The sequence below is a fragment of the Sodiomyces alcalophilus genome (assembly GCF_042370955.1).
Source record: "Sodiomyces alcalophilus JCM 7366 unplaced genomic scaffold ACRALscaffold_1, whole genome shotgun sequence".
Taxonomy (NCBI): domain Eukaryota; kingdom Fungi; phylum Ascomycota; class Sordariomycetes; order Glomerellales; family Plectosphaerellaceae; genus Sodiomyces; species Sodiomyces alcalophilus.
Window position 1 is genome coordinate 5,948,144 of NW_027263532.1, and position 21,915 is coordinate 5,970,058.

The following is a 21,915-nucleotide window of genomic DNA, read 5'->3' on the forward strand; positions in this document are numbered from 1 at the left end:
ACGATCCGTTCTACTAGTTCCACGATCCGTTTTATCGGTTCTATAATCCGTTCTATTAGTTTAATCACCTCTTTTAACCGATAAAGGTTATATAGTTCCGTTCTATCGGTTCCACGATCCGTTCTATTAGTTCTACGATCCGTTCTATTAGTTTAATTACCTCTTCCGACCGATAGGGGTTCTTAAAATTACTTCCTTTCGAATCGATCCGATTATCTATTATAAAGAAAAAATCAGAAAAATATAAAATCATAAAAATAAGTATTAATAAGAGCAGGACTTAAACGTGTAAAACAGCTATATCTTTACCACTACGTTACTATTCTATTAAGGTATATAGTGACTTATAATTAAGTAGTATATATACTTAGTTATAGTTAAGTAAAAGTCTTATATATTAGATATTATCTATAAAAATTAACCGTTTTAAAAACCGTTTTGAGTTTCTAATTCCTTTATTATTCGTGTTATAAAAGCCCGACCTTATTCTCTATCTTTATTTATTTAAAAATAGGAAATAACGAAGATATTAAAGAGATTTTTATCTCTAAACTTCGAGGTCAAGAAGGCTATAAAACGTGGACTCTTAATATTAAAGCTTACTTCTTTTAAAAGGGAAAGCTTTTAGAAGAGGTTATAGCTCTACTTCCGGCTAACCCTTCTAATAAATAAAAAGAGGAGTCCTTAAAAGCTATAGGAGATATCTTATCTACCTTATTAGCTAGACCTTTAACCCACGTTTATAACCTTAACTCCTTATACGAAATATAGAAAAGGCTTAAAGAATTATATAAAGCTAAAGGCTTTTAGGCTAATTACGAGGTCCTACGTTCACTATTTAACCTTATAGTATCTGACTTCTCTAAGTTAGAAAATTTTCTATATAAGGTATAAGAAAAGATAGTAGAACTATAGACCCGTAATATAGAACTATTAGATAAGGTTATTTTTGCCTGGATCTTAAATAGCCTTAATAATAGATATGATTCTATAATAAGTTAAATAACTTAAGCCTTACGTTATAATATTTAAGAATATTCTCTTAATAGGCTTATAGGCGAGTTAATCGACGCCTCCTATAAAGTGGAACGCTCTGATACTACTTTACTCTTAAAGAAGGGACGTAAAAAGTCCTTGAAACCTTGGAAAAAGACTAAAGGAAAACACTGTGATTACTATAATAAGGCTAGTTATAATACCGTCGATTGCTTTAAACTATACCCTAAGAAAAAACCTAGTTGGTTTAACTCTAGAGGGGGTAAAAAGCAAAAGGTCTCTAAAGAATAAAAGGATAAAAATACCAGATCTAAATCCGTTAATTTATCTAAAAGAGATCGGCAGATTTTAAGTCTTCTATCTAAAGGTAATTAGTTATCTAAAAAAGAGTAAAAGGTTATAAACCTTATATCTTAAAATTTAGACGAAGAAAATAATTTAAATGACTCTGAAGTTATTAATATTATATAATAACGTTAATAAAGCCCTGCTATTAATACTAGAGAACCTAGTATTGATAATGATATTATTCTTAAGGATATATATCCTCTACCTATCTATACGGAAAAAATGGATATAATAGAAGATAAAGAAGAGGTACTAAACCATTAATCTTCTTTATATTAACCATAATTCACTGATTTAAATATAGATCGAATAGTGGAAAAAATTCATAAAGTTTAGTTATCTTCGTGCCCTTTAGATCTCGAACAGAACTTCTGTATCGATAGTGGAGCTATATCTTATGTTATATCTAATAAGGGATTATTTATTTCTGTTAAATCTACGTCCAGAATGGCTAAATGGGGACGAGTAAACAGTATTTTAATTACTTAAATTAGAGATGCCCTAGTTAAATTTAAGGATACTAATAAACAGCTTCTTTTAAAAGACTGTTTATATATTCCTGAACTAGGTACTAATATTATTAGTCTTCCTGTTTTAGATACCGAAAATATTCGTGGTCTTATAGGTAATAAAAGACCACTAATTTTTAATGCTGAGTCCTTATTAAAATACACTGCTGCTCTATTATATAAAGGTCTTTACTGGACTACTATACGGGCTGTACGCGTTGAAAAATCTAAGCTATTTATATCTGATAATAAGCTTTAAAAACAAAGGAAAAGGAATCTAAAAAGAAGATCCCTTTACTTAAAAGATACGCTATTATTATGGTATAACCGACTAGGCTATATAAATCCTAAGGTCTTAAGCAGTTTATTATAAAATACCTTACTTCTAAAAGATATATCTATATCTAAAGAAGAGTTATAAAAGATAAATAGCTGCTATGCCTGTAAAAGCGTAAAACCTATTACTTTAGCTAATAGGTATTCGGTTAATAAAAGTAGGAAATATACCTATTTAGAGCGTGTTTATATAGACCTATGTGGCCCTATTATACCCGTAACCTATAACCGAAAACGCTGGATCTTGTTAATTTAAGACCGATTAACTAGATATATTTAGGTTATTTTACTACCCGATAAATCTAAGGAACTTATTACTAAGGCCATTGCCGAATAGAAGTTACAAGTTGAAAATATATCTAAAACCACTATTAAAGAAGTGGATACCGATAGGGGAAGCGAATTCGTTAATAATTCGTTTAAGCGTCTTTTTATAAGCGCTATATATTATATTAAACCCCCTTATACACACGAACCTTAAGGCTCTATTAAAAGAGTAATAGGGATTATAATTATTAAAATTAGGACTGTGTTATATTATTTAGAGCTACCTTTTTACCTTTAGGGAGAAGTAGTACTAACTATAGGTTATATTTATAACCGAACTCCTAATTTAGCTATAGGCTTTAAAACGCTATATAAGCTAAAGAATAATAAAAAGCCTGATATTTTAAATATTAAGGTATAGGGGTCTATAACGTATTATCGTAATACGGACCCTAACCTTAAAGAATTAGGCCTACGAAACCTACATAGTGCTTTAATAGGCTTTAATGATTATAACTATAAAATATATAATCCGGATTTAAAAAGAATGATCTGGGTTCGAGATATGTATATTATTAAAAATCGGTTTTTAAAATCTTTAACACAGCGCGAGGAGTCTGATTTAGTTATACTAACAGATCAGACTATAACTTCCCCTTAAAGCGATCCTGTGGAAAGTACCTTTATCTAAAAGGAAAATAATTTACAGGCTACCTCCTATAGTAGTAATAGGGCTCTAACCGGGACTATAAATCCTATAAAAGACCCACTATAAATAGGATTATTAATCTCTTCTAAAGGTGATAATAAGACTATTAAATATTCCAGGAAGCCTCTAGATAATCTAGAAGTGGTGCTTCCACCTTTTACTAAAAAGGGAAGCTATAAGGATTTTATCTCTAAGTCCTTAGATTAATTTATAGATTAAAGAAGTAAGGCCTTACTATATCTATTAGAAGATACCCTATTAGGAAGTTTTTAGCAGCTTACTATAGAGTCTATACTCTTGACTGCAAACACAATACTTAAACCAGCTATATATAAATAAGCCTTAAACAGCCCTGAAAAAGATTATTAGATAGAGGCTATAGAAACTGAGATTCAAGAATTAAGTAAAAGAAATACCTGGAATATTATTAACGTTAATACACTTCCAGAAAAGGAAAAACGTAGCCTATACGTCTTAGGGGGACGGTGGGTTTATAAAGTTAAATACGATAATACGGGAAAACCTGTAAGATATAGGGTCCGTTGGGTTATATAAGGTTTTAATCAGGTACTCGGTATAGATTACCTCGAAACCTTTAGTACTACCTGTAGACCAGAAGGCTATAGGTTAGCCCTTATCCTTGGAGTGCGTCTCGGTTAGAAATTTAAATAACTAGATATTATAAATGCGTTTATATACGCTGATATAGATATTAAAAATATCTATACTATATAGCCTATTGGTTTTGAAAACTAAAATAAGGCTAATAGTCGAATATGCAGGCTTAATAAGGCACTATATGGGTTAAAACAAAGCCCTTGTTTATGGTATTAATACCTTACTAAAATCCTAAATAAATTAGGAGTAAAGGTATCGCCTATGGATAATGGAATCTTTACGTATTGTAAAGATAACGAAAAAGCTTTATTTTTATGTTATGTTGATGATATAATTATAATAAGCCCTGATGAAAAGACTATAAATTGGTTCTATACGGAATTATCTAAGGATATATCCCTTAAAGATTTAGGAACCTTAAGTACGTTTTTAGGCTATTAAATTACTATTAATTCCGAAAGGAAAGTAATTTACACAAGCTAAACGGCTTATACCGCTAGAATATTATAATAGTATAAAAAGCAAAACCTTAAATCGGCTGATACTCCTACTATTATAAAAATAACTTTGTTTCCTAACCAGGAAACTGCCTATTAAACTAATATAAATTAATATTAACAGGAAATAGGGGCACTACTATATCTATCCTTATATACTAGACCCGATCTAGCTTTTATAGTTAATAGATGTGTAAGATATATAAGCAATCCTTTAAAAGACTATTTTATGGCTTTAAATAGGATCTGAGCTTATTTAAATACCTATCCTGATATTGGTCTTATTTACGATTATAATAAAGACCTTAATATATTCGGTTACTCTGATTTAAGCTGGTCTGATATACTAGATAACAGAACCTTAACAGGCGGCTATACCTGCTGTATAGGGTTAAATAATCCTATAAGCTAGAATTCACAAAAACAAAAAACTATAGCCTTATTATCTATAGAAGCCGAATATATGGCTTTAACTGAATCCTGTAAGGAAGTCGTATATATCTATAACCTATATCAGGACCTTATTACAGGTCTTAGGTTAGATATATCATTATAAACTCCTACCGTTTTACTTAATAACAAAGGAGCTAAGAAAATAACCTAAAATCCCGAATTTTATAAAAGAGTAAAACATATCGATAGGCAATATCATTACTACCGTTAATTATACTCAGATAGGAAAATTAAACCCGTATATATTAATACGGATTATAATATAGCCGATATATTAACTAAGGGTTTAGCAGCTCTAAAGCATAAAACCCTTAGTGGCTATATAAATTTAGGCACTACAGAAGAACTTCCAACAGAATATAAGAAGCCTGATTTTACCTCGTTAACTGAATTTAAATATTAACAGTTAATCAATAAACAAAATCAGAGTAATTATGGGTTTTTTATTCCTAAAAAAGGAATTTTCCTATAAAATCAGTGGGTTTTTTACCTATACAGGTTTTCCTACTATAAATATACTTAGGACATTTTTTCCCTAGTATCAGGGTTTTTTACCTAAGTAAATATCACTATTAATAAGCATAAATTACTTTTAAACTTCTTATAACCAATAAGAAGAAACTAAGAAAAAGGGAAATAACACCTCCTATAGCAGCTATCAAACTAATCTAAGCTAGATAGTCTAGCTTACGAGGGGGTGTTAATATCTGCTATTAATAACTACTTTATAGTTATAGGCAGAGGAATCAGGAGCAAAAAGATATATATCTTTATACTAATTTACCTATCTTAATACCTGATTATTAATACAGGTAATTAGTATAACAGAGATACAAGGTACAAGCAGAGACAAAAAGTCTATTACGCAATAAAGAACCTACTGCGTAATATATTACGCAATAAAGAGTCTACTACGTAATATATTATGCAATAAAGAGTCTACTGCGTAATAAGAAAGTAGTCTATTGCATAATAAGCAAAAGCTTATTATTACTGCTTTAAGACTAGTCCCTCTATATACTGTTTGTCTATATATATCTACTTCCTCTCCTTCTTCTTTCCTCCTTTTCTTACTCTTCTTTTAATGAATTACTGTATTCTACTATTGCTATGGAATATTACTCTATTCGATTCACTCAGCCTTCAATTCCTCAAGCCCCTTTTACTATCTCCTTCTTTAATCTACGGCTTCCAGTTAAGCTTGTAGATTTTATCCAAACTCTTACAAGGTCTGCCGTATCGTTTATTTAATATCCCCGATAACGCTGCCCCCTTTATAGGTTTCCCTTAGCAGCCTAAAAATAATATACGCGCGGTTTAACGCCTCCTCGAGAATACTATAGACAGCGAACTCGACGCTACCACGATTAATATAATACTCCCTTATATCCCTATAATAAGTATATTCAGCAAGAGGTGCTATAGTATAGTTATTATTTAGGATATACTATAACCTAATAAATAAGAGGTGGCTAGAGAAGCGCAGTCTAGAGGATATAATACGTGGAATATTTAAGCGCAGATAAGGGGATAGCCGTCCTATAGCCTGGATTAATATTGCCCCTTACTAAGAGTTAAATAGCCGGACGCTAGTTTACTCTCATTAACCACTTAGAGAGATTAACTATATTAAGAGAAGTGGCTTTATCCCTATTATTTATCACTTCGATAATCACTTCGTTAATCTAATTATAGATTAAGAGATATAGTATATATATAGGTATAATAGTATTTAGAATACTAGTAATACTAAGGACCGCCTTTTACGGTTATTTAAGTATGCTATAGGTTAGCTGCGTAGTATTAATATACCCGATAAGGCCGTTACTAGCCTTACCCGCCGTTTCTATATTATTCCCGGTCCTTACTAGACGGATAATTACTTATACGGCCTCTTCGTTATTAAGTGGATACGAGCTATTATCTAAGAGGGCTACTTATTCCTTTAAAGCTTAAAGATTTACCGATTCGTATAGAGACGCTGCTAGGGAAATAATAGCGTAGCGTATACGCGTTATATTAAGGAAGAATAGCTATCTTATATTAGAGTAATTCTCGGTTTTAGCTATTAGAAGACACTAGTAGTCCCGGTAGTCCCTTAGTCCCCTCTACCGCCACCTCCTAAAAGCATAGGTTTCACGCCTATTAATAAACGTATTATTAAGTCTAAGCCTGCTATTCCTGGTTCCTTTAATTAAGTTAAGAAGAAGCCTTAGGCCCTAGTTAGGAGCACTCCTAAGAAAGATACTAGTATCCCGGTGCGTCCTAAGACGCCTAAGAATATCTCTAAGAAGCCTTCGGCACTGGTCACGCCTAAGAAGGTTATTAAGGTCACGAAGAGTCCTAAGAAGACTGCTAAGTCCTCTAAGCCTTCTAAGTTCGCTGGTATTAACTTAAATGGTTATAAGATTTTTTAGATATCGCTAAAGAAAGTCTTAGTATAGCCTAGGAAGATTAATATCCAGGGTGAATAGATTAAGGACATATAGGAGCAGGATAAGGGTATCGAGATATCTCGTAGCTACCTATTCTATAGGCTAGATAATCCTCGCCTTATAGACTCTTATATTAGCCCGATCAGGCCTAGCTTATTCTCCCGAGATAACTGGATTTACTTATATAATAGTGTCTACCGCGCGACACTTTATAATACCGCCGTTAATACTTCTTTATATATACCGCCTTTATATACGATTCCCTAGGAAGGATAGTTATGGTATAATACTAGAATTAAGTGGGATAAGGATATAGTTATAACCGCTATAAAGCGAACGTATACTAAGAAAAAGGATTATATAGTCGGCGGACGGACTCTCCGGAAGCGTAAGTGAGTTTTAGAATAGTTCTAACGGATTATACTTAGCTTAATTAGGGTAACCTAATTATATTTAGAGTTATTATAGCTATAAGGATATAACTAAGATAACTAGGGCCGATTATAGAGGGGTGGTTCGGAACCTAGTACTATATCGTTAAGATATCACGTAATATTATTAGACGCGCGCATCTTTTTTATTTATCTTATACATTATATATACGTGGCGACGCCACCCAGACATAAAGGATACTTATTATCCTACGCAATCATTATCCTTTTAACCCTAAGTTTAACCATGTTTATTATATTCACTCTATTAAAGCTATGTTACCCTGATCAGAGCAGCGCGCACCTCTAGGAACCTCTTTTAAAGGTCTCCTGACTATATATATTATTTTAGTTATATACACTTCGTGGCCCTAAGCACTCCTATTATCGAAGACTTATCCGAGTTCACACTGCCTGAGCCGTTTTGCATAGTGACGGCTTCGCCTTTCTTTAGTATCTATTATAGGGAGCGCTGTTTAGACGTGTAGGAAATTAGAGGGTTAGGCGGTAGCGTTAATAGCGTAAGCAGAAGTGCCTAAGCGAGGATAGCTATAAGGGAGGCTATAAGGGAGGCTATAAGGCACCCCCGGGAGGTATCACTAGCTATAGGTGGTATATAAGCACCGGGGCCTAGATTAGTTCGGCGATTAGTTTAGTAGGTCACGTAGGTAGTGTATATTCTGTTAGTACGATAAAAGCCAAACTCGGAAGATAGCTAGACGATCTTATAGCGACGATAGCACCGCGTAACGGGCGTAGGGCCAGCGCTTTAGCAAGGGCTTTAGCGAGGGCTTTAGCGATTAGACCGGTCTGCTAGGGTTGTTTAGCACGTTACGTAGGTGGCGTATATTTTATTAGCGCGATAGAAACCGAACTTAGAGATAGGCTTAACGATCTTATAGAGGCGGCAGCACCGCGTCGCGGGCGTATTAGGGTGGTCTATTTTAGCGCCGGGGAGTATATTAGATCTCGTTACCCGTAAAATCTTCTAAAAATCCCTTTTATAGTGGTAGGCTGGCTTATAATCGGATATAGTACCTGAGGAAACGTTACGCACGTTTAGATTGTTATCGGGGAGTAATATCTAATTAGGCGTGTTATCCTATATAAACAGAAGTACCTTTCCGATAAATAAAGATAATTAAAGACTCTTTGTTAGGGCATCAGGTCATTATTATACTATGGACTACTGTTTTGCGGGCTAAAGAGGGACGTGCGCACAGTGGCGGTATATTATCTCTTAGCCGCGCTTTGCGGGTCTAGGAACAGTGAGTATAAGAAGAAGATAGTAAGGCTGCCTAGTTAACGAGGGTCCCTTAGTTACTCTGAGAAGAGATTATATAGCTAATACCTTCCTGTTAAGTGGCACCTAGAGGTCTATAAATAAGGACCTCTATGTCTATATCTTCTTAAAAGAACTTAACGAATAATCTTACTATAATACCCGCTCTTTTGGTCTATTAGTAGGCCTCCTTATTAGTCTTATAATAGCTTGCTTTACTCTTTACTTAAATCCTATAATATTTTATTTGTTCTCCCCATCTATACGGGTATAATAACCGTCGGAAGCTATTAGCAGACTTCGATTAAGCACCTCGACCTATTTATCGTTTATCCTCCTAGTAGGATCTTCTCTTCCATTATAAAATAGGCCCCCGACGCCGTCCTCCCCTTAATTCTAAACCAGAACCAGAGAGCTCTAGCCTGAGTAGCCCTCCTTCCGATATTAGGGAATCTAATAACGACGCCGTTATTATAGCCTCTTATCCTTTACCCCCTAATAGATAGCCCCTAGGAACCCTAAGTCCCGCTATTATCGCTACTATACCATCCTCCTACTATCTAGCGGAATAGTTCCAGCCTACGCCTATTTATTATACTTAGGGAGAGTCATCAAGAGCGGCTCGCCTTTCCTAAGTTAAGTATTCTGACCTAATATCAAGAAGCCTAAAAAGGAAAGGAAAAGAGACTTCCCTACACCCGTCTAACTATAGATCCTAACCCTAGGTTCCGCTAGACTATTTAGTCGGATACTATAACCCTAGGTAGGAGGATACTCCCCCCGAAAAGCTTACCGATAAACAACTAGAAGCTATATTACTATATATCTCCGACTATAAAGCTTAAGAATGCTATAGAAAAAGATTACGCCGTTTATAATAGGGAGAAGACCTAGATAACGATTATCCACTACCCGACCGTTATAAACGCTACCGTTATCGAGACCCCTTTCCGTCGCTATATTAAGGCCGTTTATTATTACCGCGGCGTAAGCATAATAATTAGGCTAGAGTTAACTACCCCTAGCCGAAATAGGATAATAAGTCCTATAATTAGTTCTAGACCTTCGTGGAAAAGCTATAAGAAAGCTTTAATCTGGATTATCGTTACTTTACTACTAAACGGCATAAAATATACTATACTAGTACGTATCTACTACCTTTAATAAAGTCCTATTAGAGTGCCCACTAGGGATAAGTCTATAACCCTATAAAACGGGGGAAGCCCGCTTAATAGATCGATATTTGTAATTTCCTTGCTAACTAGCTAATAGACCACGATACTTATAAGATATCTATTATAGAATAGCTTTTTTTAGATTAGACTATATAACGCGCTAACTAATCCTATAGCTAGTTCCTTAACCGATTAGACTCTTTATTTAATAAAGTCTTTTTAGAGTTCCCCGATAAATAGCATATATAGCTTATTCTTATAAAGCTATAAAAGCTATTTCGCTATTAAGTTACTCTTAGTGGCCTCCCCTAGGACTATAAGTCTTTAAATATCTTAGCTTATTAAGCCGAAGTTAACCTATCCTACTTAATAGAGGTCGACTCGCCTACCTCTAACCGCCCCTTAGCCTACCGTCTAGCTTTCCGTTAAGGGCTAGTTACCGCTAGTAGCCCGCGATCCTCTTAGCCCTCTGCCTTTATCCCCGCCACTTTATCCTCCTTTACCCTAGCCTATACCCTATCTACCTTTACTTCTACTCCGTCTTCTACTAATAGTCCTTATATTATTCTATTTATAGACAGTTAGTCCTAAGACTCCGCTAAACGTTAGCCCCTTTTAGAAATCGAATATTAGTATTATTATTAGTTCGGCTATTATAAGTCTATATACCCTAAGTTAGATAATTTATTTTCTGCCAACGCCTTTAGTTCTAATACGCCGGGTAGTAGTAAATACCCTCCGTATAATACTTATACTCCCCCTACCCGCTATATACCCCCGCCTTAGTCTAATCCTAATAAGTAGCCTATTAATTTAAATAAATAAGTTATTAAATACGTTTAAGCTAATAATCTACTAGCAGCCCCCTAGGAGTAGTCCTTACTTAGCTCGCCGTCCCTAGAAACTAGGACTCTTAAGACTAACCTTTTACTACGGCTAGGTGGTAGTTAGAAATACTACCTCGCATCTATAGATTATAGAGCTGGTATTAACCTTATTAACCGCCACGCCTTTCCTTTAGGTATTAACTTAACTAGCTCTATAGAATATCGAAATTAAGGACTTTCCGAAATTAAAAAACATACCTACGGTTCTATTAATTATTTATAAAGGCTATTAATAATTAGGGTTATACTCGTATATATGGCACTTTATTTCGTATTATCGACCTTACTAAAGGTTCCTAAGTTCTTTTAGGTATCCCCTAGTTAACTACCTATAACCCGTATATCGATTAGGCCGACCGCCTTTAGAAGTGTTGTATCGATAAAGAAGACTTTGGATTAGCTACTAATAAAAGAGTAATAGTCTAAAGCCCTAAGCAAATTAAAAAAAAAAAGAAAACGCGCTCGTATAAGTATCCGATTAGTTAATTTAGGAGTAGTCTAAGCTAAAGAGGATACTCTTTATATAGGCTATATTATAATTCCCGATTCTAAGTAAGCTATCTATTCTAATTTAATTCCGCCCGCACCTCCTATCCCTTTAGAGGATATCGCCTTTATCCCTAACGCCCTTCCGAAATTACTCGGGTCCTATCTACCCGAATAGTATCGAGATTTTATAGATATTTTTAATATCGTCGAGGCTAGTCGCCTCCCGCCGTATTATAGGTAGGACCACGCTATTAAATTAGAAAACGGTTAAACCCCACTATTCGGTCCTATCTATACCCTTACCGAGGAAAAGTTAGAAACTCTATAATAGTATATTAAAGACGCCTTAGCTAAAGGTTAGATTCGATACTCTATTAGTCCTACTAATACCCCCGTGCTCTTTATTCCAAAGAAGGGAGGTAAGCTTTATCTTTCTATCAATCATAAAGGACTTAATAAGGTTACTCGTAAGAACTATACCCCCCTCCCCTTAATTTATAAGATTCTGGATTACTTATCCAAAGCGAAGGTATATACTAAGTTAGATTTAAAAGATACCTATTATAGGCTACGTATAAGAGAAGGGGATAAATAGAAAACTATATTTCGTACTAAGTATAGTTATTTTAAGTGTTTAGTTATGCCTTTTAGACTTTATAATACCTTTATTAGTTTTTAATAATATATTAATAAAGCATTATATAGCCTTAATAATACTATTTATATTATTTTTTAATGAATTGGGCTATGAGTACTAGGCTGTACGCGCGGAAGAGAGGAAAATCAAGCAAAAAGCTATTGAATTCGTAGATCCGTAGGATTACTGCTTGTTACGCGAGCGCGTAGTTATGTGTGTAAAGAGCTGACTTCTGGGATTTCTTCCTGGATCCGGGGCTGGCAAAAGACCATGGAAGATTGGGCGGCGACTGTTACGTCAATAGCCTACGCGACGGTTATCACGCCACGTTATTAGCTTAAGTAATAACTAAGATATCGTATTTACAATACCTAGTGTATTTATATAATATATATTATAAGCTAAGTATATATACACGTATAATACGTGTAGTATTATGGTAGAGGTTGAGCTGGTTATAAAGCAGACGTCTAGTTATATAGCTATAACCATATACTGTTTATTTTAACTTAGATATTATACTTATAATTATTATAGTTATTTCTTATTATAAGTATAATATCAACAACCCCCGTAAGCTGACTCTTATATAATACGTGCAGCTTAGTTAGGTTATAGTTATAGTTATGTTATGTTATAGCGTAGTAATCCTAGTCTATGTAAGACTAGAATACATAGAGGAAAAAATTAGAAAAACCTCTTCTTTTTAATTCAAGGGAAAATTTCAAAAACGCTTGTTATTGTTATAGCATATGATTCAAAGGAAAGTTCAGAAAAACCTTTGATATCTAGGAAAGCCCGAAGGTAAAAAACCTAGTTATATCGCCTTATAAAGAACTAGAAATACTAAGTATTCAAACCTAGTATTTTAATTCTTTAATGTTATTATAAGACGGTAAATTATACTCAGGCAACGTATTATCTTTGTGACCTAGGTTTATATCACCGCAAAGAGTATTACGAGTCTCTTCTGCTAAACCTTTAGTTATTATATCAGCTATATTAAATTTCGTATTTATATATACGATTTTTATATTATTATTATAAAGCTGTTGCCTGTAGTAGTGATACTGCCTGTCGATGTGCTTTACTCGTTTATGAAATTCAGGGTTTTCGGCGAGCTTCTTTATACTCTTACTATCTATTAAGATAGTAGGAAGCTCGAGAGTTTTATTATTATTATTATTATTATTATTGCCTCTTGTATTAGAATCTAAACCTAGATTCTGTAGTATGTCTTTGTATAGATTATAGAGATAGATTCCTTCCTTAGAAGCTCCTGTGAGAGCTATATATTCGGCCTCTGTTATTAATAAAGCAACGACGTTTTGTTTAGTTAAGGTCTAACTAACGGGGTTATTTTCTCTTACGTAGTAAATATATCCTGAAGTTAAGGGTCTATCTTCGATTATATTTAAAAAGCTGGTATCAGAATAACCGTAAATACTAAGGTCTTCTTGTTTATTGTTATATAAAAGACGGATATTAGGATATATAGTTATATAAGCCCAGATTCGATTTAACGCAGTAAAGTGGTCTTACAAGGGATTACTTATATAGCGAGAACACTGGTTAACTGCGTACGTTATATCTGGTCTTAAATATAAGGCTAGATATAATAAAGCCCCGATTTCCTGTTGGTATTTATTTATATTATTAGTTGACGCTTATTCAGGATTTGGTACTAGGACCTTCTTATGTATATAAGGGGTATTATCCCTTTTCAGACTTTGTTTATTATACCTTTCTAGTATTTTATTAGTATAAGGCAACTGGCTTATAGAAAGAGTCTTATTATCTTTATTTATATTTATTATATGACCTAGAATGGTAATGATTTCACCTAAATCTTTAAGTGTTATATCTTTAGATATCTCCTTAAAGAAATGATCTAAAGTGTTCTTAGAAGGGCTTAGAGCGACTATATCGTTGACGTGGCATAAAAGTATAGCTTATTCTTCTATTCTTTTTATTTTATTATATTTATAAAATATAAAAAGTCCGTTATCGTACTCAGAGACCAGGTAACCTAGCTTAGATAAAGTCTTAACCAGGTAATTATACCAGAGTCTAGGACTTTGTTTTAACCCGTAAAAAGCTTTATTAAGCTTATAGAGTATTATATTATTATTATTTTCTAAGCTAACTTCTTTCTCGAAGCCTGTAGGTTGTATAGCATGTATTAGGGTACCTATATCGGCATAAACGACGGCGTTTTTAACGTCGAACTGCCTGAATTTCCAGCCGTGTGATACGCCTAGTATTAAAGCTAGTTTATAGCTTTCTGGCCGGCAGGTAGTTGAAAAGGTTTCTAGATAATCAAGACCTAGAACCTGATTAAACCCCTGAATAACCCACCGAGCCTTACATTGAATAGCTTCGCCAGAGCTATTATATTGGATTCTGAAGACCTAACGACCTCCTAGTACGTGGTAGTCTTCTTTTATTTTATTATAATTATTAGGCGTATTGTTTATACTTATTAAGCCCCAGGTCTTCCTCTTTTCAAGGTCTGATATTTCTGCTACCATCGCGTCTATCCATTTATCTTTATCTAGGCAGTATATAGCCTGTTTATAGGTAGCTGGTTCGTTAATCGAATTTATAGTTAAAAGAAATAGGGAATTTTCTTGAAACTATAGGTTTCTAAGTATAGTATCATTTATATAATATAGTCAGTGCGCACTATGATTATAGGATATTAAATCCTTATAGTCCGGTTTTAATAGTTCTGAAGGTATTTGGACTTCTAGCCTGGTACTTTGGCTACTGTTATTATTATTAGCCGGGCTATGGTTGATATTATTATTATTATTATTATTATTATTATTATTATTATTATTATTATTATTATTATTATTATTATTATTATTATTATTATTATTATTATTATTATCAACAGCTAGAACTTCATAGCCCGCTGCCCGCAGGCGAAGACTCTTACGTCTTTTATTATTATTATTCTCTTCTTCAGATCAAATAGACTTAACAGAACGTTTCGAAACGCGCGAAGGAATATTTTATAAAAATTAACCGGTATTTTCACTAAAAGTGATTCCTTTATTATACTTAACGGGTTATTAAGGCCCGCGGTTAGAAACCTGGTTATATGCCTGAGTATTAATATAAGGAGGGAGGTTATTTATCACGGGTACAATGTATCGAAGCCAGGGATAGCCTAAATAAGGGGGAATAATATATCTTAATAGTTATAAAGGGGACTAGATAGGGTATGGTGTTCGGGGATAGGCGGTCGAGTCGGCTCCGGGACTAGTACTATCCGGGCCGGTCTAGTATAGTGTGATAGGTAGGACTACCGGCGGATAGATCGTGGTCCTAGGAATACTTTTAAGGAGATTCTATAAGGTTCTCGGGGGAGAGGCTCTGGTTATCTATAAAAGGGATAGGTAAAGCTAAACTACTAACTTAGAAGTTTAGCGAATAATTTAACTCTTAATTCGACCTATTAGTTTATATTACCCTTTTAATTATCTTATAACGTCTCTTTACTCTTTATATAAAAACCCCTAATATATTATTCGCTAAACCGTTTTACCTAGTATAACGACCGTTAAGAGTTATAAGTATAATTCACCTCTGCTAGTTAGCTAATAAATAAATATACCTCCTTATACGCGCTTTAGTACTATTCCTCCTAAGGATAGAGATTATAAATCGGTTCGTGAATACACGCTATCTCCTAGACCTAGAAGCGATACCACCACGCCTTTGCCTAAAGAATAAAAGACTATTATCCCGTAGGGTCCTCTAGAGCTATAGCCAGAACCGTCTCTAGCACCTTAGCGTAAGCCTCCTATAATCCCTTAGCGCGAGATACCTATAGTTTAATGGTCTAATACTATAAAGCCATAACCTAATAATTAGTTAAGTATACGTTATAATATCGAGGAACTAAAGAATTATCCCACGGATTAACTACTTCCCGAGGAGCTAGACTTCTTTCTAAGCTACTATAAGGAATATAAGGAGCGAGAGCGTAAGTTAAAGCGTCTAGAAGCTATCCGTCGTAGCGAAGACCCAGACGTTACCCTACCCCCTTACTTAGTAAACCACTACTATCCCCGAGGTGGTCGCGGCGATTTATTTAAGGTAAACCTTCCTACCCTAAAATAGGATGGTAAGTCGTACGATTAGTTTAGAACCTTTATAGAAAAGATTAAGGAACGCTTTTACCTTAATCCAGCTAGCTTTACGATAAAGGCGAAGAAGGTCTACTTTGCCGCTAGCTGCCTTAAAAGAAACACGAAGTCCTATTAGCGAGCTTACTAGAGGAGGACCTATAGTTCTTTAATAAAAGCGATATAGGCTAAGCTAAAGGCCTTTTTAACGGAGTAATTAGTTAATAACGAGACCCGCGAGTTATTAGTTAGGGAATAAATCTTTTCGGAACGGACCTTTTAGTAACCCGGTTAGACCTATAATTAATTTCTTAATAAGTTAGATTCCTTATTTAATAAGGTATTTATCCCCCTTCCCGATAAGTAGCGTATATAGTTTATTATATCTAAGCTAAATTAACCTCTACGCTATTAAATTATTACCGGAATTTAGCCTAAGACCTTTTAGGAGCTAAATATTACGGCTCGCTAAGCTAAGGTTATATTATCTCGTAAAGGTAAACCGTCCAATTAGGATTACGGCTATTACTCGTATATATCCTGTGAATAGGGTTATAAGAGGAAGCGCGGAACCGGTAATAAACCCTTATTATCCTAAGTCAGTGGTTCTTAAGAAGATTCGCCTACGCCCCCTGCTACTATAACCGCGGCTATTATTACTACCCCTGCCTAATAGCAGGATAACCTTAGCGGAACCTCGGAATTCTCGGGCCCTTAGAAATATTACGAATACGGAGAGGAGGGCTATATTCGACCTTTTTACCCTCGTCTATAGAATAGGCGGGCCGGCTAAAGTTTTACCTTAGCTACTAACCCTAATTAGGAGGCTATAGCCCCTAGTCGACCTATTTTAGGTCAGGTATAGGCCTTACCCTAAGCCCTATAGGGTTAGGCCTAGGATAACGCACCGTTAAAGTCGGACCCTCTCCCTAGTCTAGTAAACGTAAAGCTTAATATATAACTAAACAGTGGATAGGACCGTTAAGTTATAATTCTAGATAGCGTTACCGACTTCGATATTATCGATAAACGCGTAGTACCCCCCGGTAAAGTAATTACCGGACCTCCTAAAGAAGTTAGGTGGTTAAATAAAGAATATATAACCTGGATACTTAGATCGATCTTATCTATAGTTCGGATTATAGATAGTTAGAATCGTACGCGGATATAGTGTATAGAGTTATATATTATAGATATAGGTGAAGAAAGGTTAGAGGTTATGATCGGGATCCCCTAGTTAACTAAGTATAACCTAATAGTTAACTAGGCAGAGAAGAGTTAGATATTTCGGATTTAGAAGGAGGAGTTAAAGTTTATAGGTTCACGGAAGGAGTTAAGGAGGGCTATAAATAGGGCGAAGGTAACCGTTAGGCTTATTAGGGCCTAGGTAGCGCGGGTTAGCCGTGTCTAACCTTATATCTCGGAGGATACGACCACGCCTACTCCCCTACCCGAACCCCCGGATAACCCTTTAGGCCCTTGCCTACGGGTTAGGAAGAGTTAATAGTAGCCGTGCCGGAGCAGTATTATAAGTTCTTAGATATATTTAATATAAAGGAGGCCAGTAAGCTGCTTAGTTATTATTAGTAAGACCACGGGATTAAGTTAGAGGAAGGAAAGACGCCCCCGTTTAGGCCGATTTATCTATTAGCGGAGGAGGAGTTAGCAGCTTTACAGGAGTACCTTTAGGGCGCCCTCGTTAAAGGTTAGATTCGTTATTCTACTAGCCTTATAGGTGCTCCTATTCTTTTTACACCGAAGAAGGGTAGGAAGTTAAGACTATATATAGATTATCGGGGGTTAAATAAGGTTACTCATAAAGACCGCACGCTACTCCCGTTAATATATAAGATTATAGACCGGCTTTTATCGTTAAAGGTCTTTACTAAGCTAAACCTTAAGGACGCCTATTATCGACTTTATATATAACCCGGCGACAAGTAAAAGATAGCTTTTAGGACTCGCTATAGTTATTTCGAGTATATAGTTATACTATTTAGGCTTACTAATACCCTAGCTAGCTTTTAATAGTATATTAACTAGGCCTTAAGTGGGTTAGTTAATACGATTTATATAGTTTATCTAGACGATATCTTAATTTATAGTAAGGACCTCGAGGTTTATCGAGTATATATTAAGGAGGTTTTAGGGAGGTTAAGGGAGTGGTCGTTATACGCGAATCCCGAGAAGTATATATTCGAGACTTAAAAGGTAGAGTTCCTAGGGTTTATTATTAGTGTAGATAGGGTTCGTATAGATTAGTCTAGGGTTAAGGGTATTCACGATTAGTAAGAGCCGAACTCGGTAAAGACTATCTAGATCTTCCTAGGTTTTACTAGGTTCTACCTGCGTTTTATTAAGAACTATTTAAAGATTACGGAGCCGCTCTCGGACTTAATAAAGAAAAGTGGAGTAAAGGGGGTGTTTATATTATTTATAAGGGAGAAGGAGGCTTTTAACGAGTTACGCTAGAGGTTCTAGGAGGCTCCGGTTTTATAGTATTTTAATCCTAAGTTACCTATTCGACTAGAGCCGGATATATCGGGGTTTACTTTAGGGGCGATGATTAGCTAGTATATAGATCGGGTATAGTATCCTATCGTATTCTTTTCGAGGAAGCTTAGGGGTACGGAGTTAAACTATTTAACTCTAGTCATAGAGTTAATAGCTATCGTCAAGGTATTCCGGTATTAGAGGCACTACCTAGCCTATAGCTAGACCCTAGTAGAAGTTTTAACGGACCACCTTAATTATCGGTACCTAATAAATAAGCTAAAGATTAAGCCGTAGTATACACGATAGTTAGAGGAGCTATCGGTATTCGACTTTAAGATTAAGTATTAACTAGGAGCTTAGAATCTAGCTAATAGTCTATCACGGAAGCCGTAGTATGCTTTTAGGTAGGCGGACCTAGACGCGGAGCGTTAGAAGCCTATTAAGAGGTTTACCCATAAGTTTGTTTTAAGGATCGTGGAGAAAGCGTGCAGAGCACCTAGGGTCTCCGAGGACTTATTACTAAGTTTAAAGGAGGAGGTGGCCGATACCTAAAGGGATAACCCCTTTTATATTTTTTTATCTAGGAAGGACCGGTTATCCGACCTATAGTTAAAGGATAAAGAGGGCCTAATCCTTTTTAGAGGTCGCCTCTTTATCCCGAATATATAGGGGTTAAGGAAGAAGATCCTATAGGCCTTCCACGATAAGCCTACTACTAGATATTATAGTTCCGGCAGAACGGTTAAGAGGACTTCCGACTTATTTTACTAGGAGTATATATCCCGGGATATAAAGAAGTTCGTGCCTATATATAGGGTTTATTATAGGACTAAGGGGAGGCAGTATAAGCCTTATAGCCTATTAGACTATTAAACCTAGACTATAGGAATGCACGCTTACTTTGCTCGTAAAGGAAAATATATTAAAGACGTTATAAAGCCCCTTTTAGTAAATCTTTCTGCAAAACAGAAGGAGGAGTCTCTAAAGGCAGGTAGAGATATACTCTCTGCTCTTTCAGACGGTCCCTTAACCCAGATTAAAGGAATAAACGAAGCTTCTAAAGTATAGAATAAACTAAAGGATTTATATAAAGCAAAGGGATTCTAGGCCGACTGTATCGTCTTGACTTCTTTTTTTAACCTCTTACCTTCAGAATTCCCTAATCTCGAAGCGTATTTATATAAAATATAAGAGAGACTGCTTACCTTAAATCAAAGAGGTATATCATTTTCTAATAAGGTGGTGTTTGCCTGAATTCTTGATAGTCTCGACGAGAGGTATAAATCTATAGTAGGGTAAATAACTTAAGCTCTCCGTCACGATATCACTAGTTATATACTAGGTAAATTAATAGCGTAATTAATAAACGCTTTAAGAAAGGTCGATTACCCGTCGAAAACCCTCCTTATATAAGGTTCGAAATCATAGAAGAATAATAGCAGAAAACCCTGGAAAAAGACTAAGGGTTTATTCTATCAGAACTATAAGAAGCCTGGCTATACGCCGACTAACTGCTATTTCCTTTATCCTAAAAAAGCACCTAAGAACTGGGTAATAAAGGATAATTTAGGATAAAGGAAAAATACCTAGAACAGGGTAAATAAATCTAAGGAAAAGAAAGGAGGAAAGACGAGCCTCTTTTAAAGAGAGAAACGTATAATAAACCTCGTACTAAAGGCTAAGGAATAGCACGCCTTAGATACGTCTTTAGAAGAGGAGAATGACGAGTCTGCTACGGTTAATATAATTATAAATCAGCAGAATTAACCGTAGGATTAACCGTAGGAAAAGGAAAAAGAATAGGAAAACGATAATTAAGATAAAGAGGCCGGCGTTATTTTTAAAGACGTCCTCCCTCCTCCGTTTCCTCTTCTAGACCGTCCGAATCCTTACACAGAGGATTTAATGGATATGGATTAGGTATTTATTGTCTCTTCTAAAAATAAAGATATAAATAATACTGACCTTAATTTAGATTGGATAGTAGAAAAGACTTATGAAATATAAGCAGAAAACAGTATTAAATTAGATCTGAATTTCGTTGTTGATAGCGGGGCTACGGCGTATATAATAATAAATAAAAGACTCTTTTCTACTTATAATTCCAAAGAGAGAACTGTTTATTGGGGTTACGTAAAGGAAATAAAAATATACGGTGAAGGAGACTGCGTTATAGAATTCAGGGATACTAGAAAGCTTTTGCTTTTAAAAGAGTGCCTTTATATACCGGAAATAGGCACGAATATTATTAGTCTCTCTTGTCTTAATAGTGAAGCTCGCGGTCTTACTGGAAATAAAAAGATTTTATTATTTAATAACAAAGAGCCCCTCTTTCTTTATATAACGGGTCTGCTTTATAACAGGCTATACTAGGCTATAGCACGGGCAATGTCGCACGGGGGGGCTGAGTCTCTGAAAATAACTATAATAAATATAAGGAAAATACCAAAGAAACAGCCAGGAGACTCAACTAGAATAAAGAGGTTTTAAAGGTTTAAAGAATAGGTTTTAAAGAAACTAAATAAATAAAGAAAGGGGTTAGTTAAACCTTAATAAAGAAATAATATAATAAAGAAACCTTAACCTCTTTAACCTTAAGAAGAGCTTTATAAACAAAGAGACCGTAATAACCGTCGAAGGACTACTTCTATAACCAAAAGCATAACGCTATAGCATAACAGAATGGGTTATATTAACCCTATTACCTTAAAAAGTCTTTATACTAATACTCTTTAAAAAGACTATAATATAACCAATAGAGAGTTAACTAAAATACAGAGCTATGATGCCTATAAGAGAAGTAAATCCATTATACTTACGAATAAAGATTTAGTTAATAAATATAAAGACTTTTCCTATTTAGAAAAGGTCTATAAGGACCTTTGTAGACCGATCGAACCTCTTTCTTATAATAAAAAGCGTTGGATTTTGTTTATACTAGACCGTTCCACATGGTTTCTATGGGTATAACTGCTCCTAGATAAGTCTGAAACGACGGTAGTAATAGCTATAAAAGAGTGGAAAGCTTAGGTGGAAAATAATAATAATAATAATAAATATCACTTCTTTATTAAAGAAGTAGATACTAACGGTGGAAAAGAATTTAATAACGCCTCTTTTTAACGCCTCTTTACAGGCATAAAGCATAATATAAAGCCACCGTACACTTATAAAGCTCAAGGCTCTATTAAAAGAGTTATAAGAACTATAA

General features: G+C 34.9%; 1 protein-coding gene across 1 annotated transcript; it reads right to left on the reverse strand.

The window, feature by feature from the left end:
- Positions 1–12,278: 12,278 nt before the first annotated feature.
- ACRALDRAFT_2016063 (uncharacterized protein) lies at positions 12,279–21,657 on the reverse strand (the record flags this gene model as incomplete). The annotated part of the gene is made up of 3 exons (XM_071019827.1): positions 12,279–12,358; positions 14,831–14,989; positions 21,648–21,657. 3 exons carry the CDS (start codon positions 21,655–21,657, stop codon positions 12,279–12,281), a joined length of 249 nt encoding a protein of 82 aa, XP_070880199.1.
- Positions 21,658–21,915: the final 258 nt, after the last annotated feature.